Consider the following 8,794-nt stretch of genomic DNA (forward strand, 5'->3'; position numbering starts at 1 on the left):
TGAAATAAATTTGGCAAAATTTTAGTGAGATTGCCCCAGATTAATAGCCAGGTGACCTGGATTCTTTCCCTAGTTGGGAATCTGTGAGAATTGCTTGACCAGCAGTTTTTCCTAAGATGTTACACAGTTCTGATGCAGTAGCAAGGAATGGGTCCTCTATCTTCCTCTGGCTTCCTCAGACTTAATCCCTGAAGTTTCAAGTGATTATTCCTAGTGCAAACAGAGCTGGCTATGCTCAAAGAGACTTTTCCAAGAGAATCTTATGTCAAGATTTAAACAAGCACCATCTCCCTTCTAAGGCAATAAAGACCCTCTGATATGTTAGTCTCTTTTCTGAAGATAACAGCAACCTCATCTTCAACAATATTTATCTGCTTACCAATTACAGGTGATGGAAGGCCCACCTGGATCTCATAAATGATGCACTGAACATAGAATACATATAATAATCATTAATGAGGCCAATTTGCCTTGATACTTCTTGAGCTAATTGTACTTAAAATAAAACATTGGTCCTATAGTTTTATGAGGAAAGTAGGTGGATTATTAATCCTTTAGTGTGGCAAAATGTAATTATCCAAAGGTAGTTAAAATCATTTACATTCTAATACTCTTCCTATTTTATGAGCTTAAAAAAGACATAGAATGCTACGCTCAAATCTGAATTGTCTTTGTTCATGTTGCATTTCATTATCTAGCTCATTATCTAATGAGTCTGATCAGCTTTGGGGAATGAGCTCTCTAAATTTGGAAAACTTTGTTTTTTACCTCTATTCAGTTTCATTTCTCTTGGCATCCCACTTATTACTTTTTCATCGCTCCTTTTCCTCTTTATTTGTTCTCTAATATCTGGAAGATAAACCAAAGACATGTTCCTTCTATGCAAATGCTGGGAGTTCAGAAACTATTCAACTTTAGTAGATTAAATGCTTACTGATGCTGCTGCCCTTCATAAAAAGAGATCAAAACACGTAGATGAGGAATTAACAACTCTCTGCTTTTATCAGCCTCATGCTTCCCATTTAAAGATGAATCCATAAACACCATGAAGTTAACATCAAAAATCTAAGAGTGAAGGGGTAAGAATGATGCCTGTGTGTCAAATATTTGTGATAAAGATGAGAAGGCTGAGGGAATTTGTTTTGTGTTTAAGAATAATTCAACAAAAACAAACCCTCAGGAGCATGCTTTCCTTTCGATTTGTAAAAGCATTAGTGCAGAGTTTCTGCGTATCTTCCTTAAATCATAACATTGAGCAAGAAAGGAAGAACTATTTTTAAACCACCGAATAGATAAAAGATAACATAAACCTGTAAAAGATCTTGGCAGTCCACAACTCATTTCCAGCTTTTGGAGGACTTAACTTAGATCATCCCAGAAAGAAAATTGTTTATTCTACTTATTTTATTCATTCAAACATTTCCAGAGAAAATGACTGTATTTTCTCTTTAATTTATTACAAATTTTAGAGTCCTTTGTGACCTTAATGTGTATGTATACTTGGACATAATTGTATAAAGTCTTTGGTTAATTAATGAATGCAAGTTACCTTTTGTGTCTTTGTTCACTTGCTGAGCAAGAAAAATAGAATGACTTTAGACAGTAAGAAATGCTGAAAAAAGAAAAGTGTAAGTATTTAAGGACTTGAGTCCAAATGTCATAAATCTACACCCCAAAGGACAACAAACGACTGAGTAGACTATTACATTGAATAGATTTCTTCCTTGGTGTTTTCCTCTACTTTCATGCTTTTCCCCATCATTTTAGCATAAGTGAAGCTAAATCCTTGCCTGCTCTCCGGAGATCATCTCTCTTCCAATTTCTTATTGGAGATAAGAGATAGCCCTTCTTTTACTTCAAACTCAGTAGAGCTAAAACCAGACCCCTTATTTTTCTTTCACCCCAAAATTACCCACTTTCCTTCATATTCTATTAAAAAGTATTAAATGCAAACAAAATGCCAAACACTTCATAAGGTGTTTGGGACACACATATGGAGATTATTATCCATATTTTATAGATTAAAGAATTCAAAGTTCAGATAATTTGATTAATTTACTCACACTGGCCCATCCGATAGACAATGGAATTAGATGTGAACCCAGGATACTGAAACCAAAACTCATCTTTCTTTCTGTTACACCATATTGCTTCTCAGTTGATGGAACTATCATTTTTTTCCTTACACCAAATTAGAATATGCAAGTAATTTTTGAGTTTTTTAATCATTATTAATTGCAAAATCTTGTTTATTCATACATTGAACCAGTGTTTATAGCATCTCCATCCATGCTATAAAGCTTATAAAAACAAGAGCCATGTTCATCATTTTATTCCTTTCTGTAAAAAGATTCCTGACAGTGGTAGCTACTCAATAATTTTGATTTAATAAGTGAAGTAATTAATGAACAGCAGTGTATTTCAAGTATTTTCATTGTATGGTGTTTCTCTGTCATCTGCATTGAGAGCTACCAAAAATGTTATTTATATATAGCAGATCAAATTATGCACTGAAGGAATATTCAGGTTTAGTTTGCTGCAAAGGGGAACAACAATGGAATGCAAAATGTGCTCATATTTTAGTACAAATCATGAAGTTTACCATTGCCCTATTGTTTTTAGCCCAAAGATATGGTACTTATTTCTACGTAGCTTATGGTTTAGAAACCAAGGGATCTCCAGTGAGTTTAAGGCAATATTCCTCTTTGTATTTCTAACTAATTTAGAGGACTCCTGGGAAGTCTTTTTACACTTTAAGAAGTCCTGTTAGGGTCCAGGACTCAGCCATCTCTCCACATTTCTCTGAATTTCAAGAGCTGGCCATTCTGTTCTGCCATAGGTACAAACTGCCAAACTTGAGGGGATTACATGGCCCTCTGATTAAGTTAGTGGGTAGTTGTAGCACTGGACTTCTTCTGAATCTGTAGTTTCTAATTCCCACATCACCTTGGTGTATTTCCTGCTTCTGACAGCACCAAGGGGCTGCTTTGTGATTGAGTATGCCTCAGGCCTTTTCTATTCATAGCAATCTACTGTGCTGCAGCAAGATATATGATGCAGAGTTTTTCTACCCAGGATAGCTAGTGAAGGTATGTGCTTTGAATCTGCACCATAGTGCACAACCTGAAAGTTACTGATTTGCGATTCTTAAGAGACGTCTGTTTTCTGTGATACTGTGCCATTATCTTGGTACTAAAATGCTCTCAGTTGCTGACAATCATAAAATATCCTCAAATACATCTTTTTATCAGACTCATTCACTAAGGGGGCTTAGAATAAAGTCTTAGAAGCCTTTCGCTGTAAACATCATTATTTTAATCAATATACAACAAGTTGGAAAATAATGTACCAGCTAGTTGAGCATCAGGGAATTTAAAATGAATGCAACATAGAATACAGGTCTAAAAGCTTTTACACAGGGCTAGGATATGCCCACTACAGAATAATCTACTTGTGTCATGCTTCTTTGCATCCGAGCAGTGACAGGCAAGATTAAGTCTGGCAAAAAGGCTCTATTAATATGCCTCAACTCATCTTCCATTGCGGGCTGTTAGTGGGACCGGCACTTTGGGAGGTTTGGTTTAAATGTGAGTATTCAGAAAAATAGATGAGTGAACACCTCATTCACAGTTTATTAGTGACGGAAGATACTGTTCTTTATAAATCAGTTTGGTGAGGATAAAGTTTATATACAGAAATCTGGGATGATTTCTGTTGCTGCATCATGACCACCTCTATAGGTTTAACTTTGATCATTATCTCCATTTAATACCTTGAAGAATCGAGCTTGGTCAAGAGAGGTAAAAATATGGGTGGTCATGGCTGCTCAGGAATGCCAATTTGGATAAAATATCAAATTATCCTTTGAGCCTGTTGCCTAGCCTCTTACGTAGATTGAATTGAAACATAATGAAACTCCTTATTTAGGCCTTTCATTAACTTCAGTTGTAAAATATATGGGGCTATCAGCAGAGGGTGAAAATTACATCTCAAGGCCCTACTTCATGTGATATTAGTATTAGTGCAGGCTCTATTTTAAGAAAGCAACTCTGCATAATATGTAGCTCACAGTCTGTGTTCCTGCACTTTGGAAATGATAAAAATCACAAATGAATTAGTGAAACCAAATAAGTAGCAAGTAACAAAGTTTATATTCCAGATATTCCATTTACAAGTACAGGCTTCATTTTGTTGTTTTCCTAGAGAAAATTTCATTTTAACTTGGGTGCATGTCAGTGTGTGTGTGTGTTTCTACAATTTGTCTTATTTGGTCGGCCTTTGTCTCTATTCTCTCTGAGCCTGGTTACCTTGGTTACCATTACATACACGCTTGTATGTAAAGTTCCTCTTTGACGTACAGTATTTCTATGGAAACAATGAAGTCATTGGTATGGGTAGCTGCTTAGGGAAAACATAATGAAATACTGCATATTGATCTTTCTTTTTGGTCATAAAATCTATTATTAAATTATTTTTTAATTAGAGAACTATATTTTTGCTTTCCTTTTGACTTGATCATAAAGCTGCATTTTTCCTTGTTTATAGACTTGCTCAAATAAAATGACTTAGAGCATTAGATATACTGTATAGCTCTCTCTTGTGATATGTAGTGTCATAAAGATCACCTCAGATGCATATAACAATGAAAGAGTATTACTTTAACTTTAAAGGTCTCTCAGAGAGTGAAAAGTTTATCTCAATAACATCTGTCACAATCATAAAATTGCCCGAGGAATTTTATGTATTCATATGAAGACAATGAGCAATGTTTAGATGATTTATCAAGGGAAAAAAAAGGCCCTACTTGTGGTTATTAGTTTTAAAATCTTGAGATTTAGAAACACAGGTATATAAGAGAGAAGTGGTAGTTAATAAAACATGTTTTTTGTGATATTAAATAAGTGCATGTGTAATTGATATTCTGTTTTCTTTTTAAGTCTTAAGAAGCTTTTAAACCTTTTTTAAAAACATCTCTTTTCCTCTTTGTTTTATTTCCACACCACTCCAGTCTAATTTTTTTTCTTTCTAGATGATGTGGAAACCTGCTTATGATTTTCTCTATACTTGGAGTGCTCACTATGGAAATAGCTACAGAGATGTGTTACAAGACCTTCAATCAGCTTTGGACAGAATGAAAAACCCTGTGACCAAACAATGGCGAGACCTAACTGGAGCTTTAATCCTAGTAAATTCTTTAGAGGTTTTGAGAGCAACTGCATTCTCGACTTCTGAGGAAGTATAGAAGTGAAGGGTATGTTTTTTGGAGGAGGAAGTAGGGGGAGAATGGGGGGTGTGTGTGTGTGTATGAAAGAGAAAGAATCTCATAGAAGTATTACTAATTTTTTGCTTGGTAAAGTGTGCTTTTCTGGTGAAAGCACAGCCTAACAAAGTCCAAGGATGGGTTTTATAATCTAATATGTATTTTTGTGTATGTTTCAAATGCAAACATTAAGCTGCTTTGTTATTGAGAAAGGAAAGAAAAACCTTCCCTCCCTTTCAAACTGCTTTAAATTTCTTTTAGTTAAAGCAAATGACTGCTAACATCACACAGATACCCAGATAAACTAGAGTTTCTCAATATTAACACTGGAATTTTACCAGGAGACAAGTAGGGAGAGAGGCGAAGCAAACACATACTCTGTGGCCAGGCACAGGCCTGAAGGCTTTCTATACCTGATCCTTTTTATTTCTCAGTGGTATGTGCTAGCATTATTCCCATTTTTCATGTGAAGAAACTAAGGACTAGAGAGGATGCTCAGGCCTATGCAGACAGCGTGAAAGAGGTTTTCTGTGTGCAAAACCTGGTTTTATTTTTTTAAAAAAACATAGTACATAGGAATATAGTAAAAAAAAATTTAAATGTGTATTAAAAGTTATAGGAAAATGGCAGCTATTTCATTTTAATTAAAGCTTAACTGCCTTTGAAAGACTGCCAGAAAGAAACATGACTTATCAGAAATCTGTTGTCTGCATCCATAGACTGGAGTTTTCACCACCTTCCTCCAGCATCTTGGGACCCAGTTAATCCTGTCTAACTTAGACGTTTTCTTCAGGATCATAGTTTTTTAGTTTGCCAAGATTTTTAATAACAAAAGTTATTTTTTAGAAAACCTGCTTCATTACTGTTAAGTACAGCAGTCTTAACCACCCAACTGATGTTGGTGTGTGCATGTTCATGTGCTCATGTAAAGACACGTGTCTGTGTTTGTGTGTGTGCACCAGGGAGTTTTATAAAGCTCTCAGGAAACAAAGATTATATAGGAATCTAGGTCGGTATAAAGGCTACTGCTAGAGAGTTCATAAAGAGATGGTCTGTGCTGACTCATATGTTCAGTCCTCTGGCGCCTCCAGTGTTTATGTGTTTCAGACAGTCATTCATTTATTGTCGTTCAATTGACAGGTAGTGTGTGTACCTACTCTGTGGCAGACACCTAGATGCTTGAGGTTAATAATGGGAAGAAAACAACATGATCCTTGACTTCAGTACTGCTGAAGTGATAGAGATAACAATAAAAAAATTATACAGTTTAATCTAAAGTGGCATCTGCAACACCAGCTGCATGGAAAGGCTGGGATGCCAAGAGATAGAGATATAGGGGGGAGGGAGGGGACGTCATATGGATTGGGGGATCAGGTAAGTTTTCCCTGGGAAAGAAATGATGAGCCTAGAAGAGGATCAGATATTGTTTCTGGTCTGGGAGGATGGAAGAGACAGTTCCTCAATGCACTGAAGCCCTCAGGCAGGAGTGGAGCCCAGGAGCTGTGGGGAGCCAGGGAGAAGGGCCTGAAAGGATGAAGGAGTGAAGGAAGGAAAGACACGCCCTCAAAGGTAATGTGGATGAGCTGAATAAGGATTTTATTTAGGCATCCTGAATAAAACATGTCCATTTGGCTAAAAAGTAAAAGCAGAATCTTTTTAGAGCTTTTAATACACCTACTCTGGGGTATTTGGTATGCTGGCAAAGGTAATTTGAATTAGGGTTTGAGATTTTTAAGGCTTTTAATATTTATATTTGATGATACGAGAACATAGCTGGCCCAAGGAGTTATGTACACACATTCAAGGACAGAATTTATTTTAGTTGAAAATAAATTCAGGGAGAAGAAAAAAAACGATTTGTAAGTTCAGAATACAGTCGTTTTTAGTGATGATTTTGCTTCCTTTAGAACATTCTTGGAATCTTATTAGCATGTCAGCAAACCAGAGAATTTCGGGAAGGGATAATAAGGAATTAATAACTGGGTTTTTCCAGGCTCTAAGATCTGAGACTACAGAGATTTTGTTAGCTGATTAGAGTAGTAAGATTAAATAAATCACTCGGGTTTATCACATCATGTGTTGTGATTGTGGTTGGGAAGTTTAAGAAGAGTTCAAAAAATGAACAGGATGATCTCTATAATTTAAGGATGAAGCAATGATTTCAATATTAATTCACACAAAGATATTTTATAATCTTGTAACAAGTGCTTTCAGAGGAACTTTAAACCCATGTCCAAACATTCTGTTCTTACAAATATATTCTAATATTTTTATAAATCATTTTTACTTTTCTGAATTTTATGTTTTTCTTCCTATAATGGGTTTCATAATCAGAAAAGATTAAACTCAGTAGTCACGAATTGGCTTTACATTTGGCAGCAAATCAAGGGAATTAATAAGGCACTTAAATCCCATCCTTGACATCATTAAAAGCATCAAAAGCCATTAATCTCAAACGTCTTTAAACATTTCGAAACTGGAAAAAGCATAGACAGTTCTTTCAGTTCCTCAGGCTTTTCCCCTAAAGATGTATTGGGATGAGATTTTTGTTCAGTGCTCAGCTTGCATTGTAACAATTTTCTATGTAAGCCACAGATCCTCTACTTCCTCCTGTTAAATCCTTAATATGAAGGCCAATTAAGGCCATGCAAGCAATAGTGAGTCATTAATTGTTCATACCAATCATGAATGCAGTGCACTTTCATGTCCTGTAATGTAGAAAGTACCAAAAGAAGTTTTGAACTTAGGGATGACTTGGTTTCTGAAAGGAGCAGAGTGCACTGCAATAATGGATAGTGTTGGTCTAAGAATTTTTGCTGCTACTAAACAGCTTTGAGTATATGATATGAAAATACAATAAAAAAATTCAAAATCATACAATGCTGTACATAATTGGAAGTTTCAAACTTTAATTTTCATACTGTGCTACAGTAAATTATATTTTCTGTAAATTTTTAATTTGTAAGGAATACTTGAGACAATATACAGGAAAGGGAGAATAATAAAAATTATTTTTCAAGGCTTCTGTAACTGAAATAGATTTTTTTTTCTTTTTATATATAAACATTCTTCTTCCTCCATCTTCTGAGTAAGGTTTCTGTTGTGCGCTGCTGTATGACTTAGTAAGTCAATTTCCAAAGATCACATGTTCCTGTTATGCTAGATGGGGTTAACCCAAAGACATTCCTCAGAATAATAATTGTTTCAAGTTAGTTTCTTGCATGCGTACTTACTAGCCCACAACACAAAATAAAAAGTGACTATGTATAAACAGGAAACTTGAATTTGTACATATATAGAATCTGATGTGTATCTAATATTCAGCCATCAAGATTTCACTAAAACTTGTAGAGATTTTTGGCTTTTGCATATATATTTTGCATTGATTTTCTGTTTATATGGATCTAGTCTCATGTAGCTTTGCTGTTCTGAATAATAGTGTCAGTTTATACATAAGAGATGGGAATGGAGAGATCAGCCCCAGGTAGTAATTAGTAATGCCAAAGGAGAAAATTCCAGCGTAAACACTGCTAT

The 8,794-nt window shown here is 35.3% G+C and overlaps 1 protein-coding gene across 2 annotated transcripts in view; it reads left to right on the forward strand.

The window, feature by feature from the left end:
• Nucleotides 1-8,340, forward strand: part of MACC1 (MET transcriptional regulator MACC1) — a 56,168-nt gene extending 47,828 nt beyond the window's left edge. For both annotated transcript variants that reach the window (XM_045504484.2, XM_045504487.2), the window contains one exon: nucleotides 5,030-8,340. In XM_045504484.2, the coding sequence (XP_045360440.2) occupies nucleotides 5,030-5,242 (213 nt within the window). In that variant the 3' untranslated portion in view covers nucleotides 5,243-8,340. The remainder of the gene's footprint in view (nucleotides 1-5,029) is intronic.
• The last annotated feature ends 454 nt before the right edge of the window (nucleotides 8,341-8,794 follow it).

This window comes from Camelus bactrianus, chromosome 7 (assembly GCF_048773025.1).
Source record: "Camelus bactrianus isolate YW-2024 breed Bactrian camel chromosome 7, ASM4877302v1, whole genome shotgun sequence".
Taxonomy (NCBI): Eukaryota; Metazoa; Chordata; class Mammalia; order Artiodactyla; family Camelidae; genus Camelus; species Camelus bactrianus.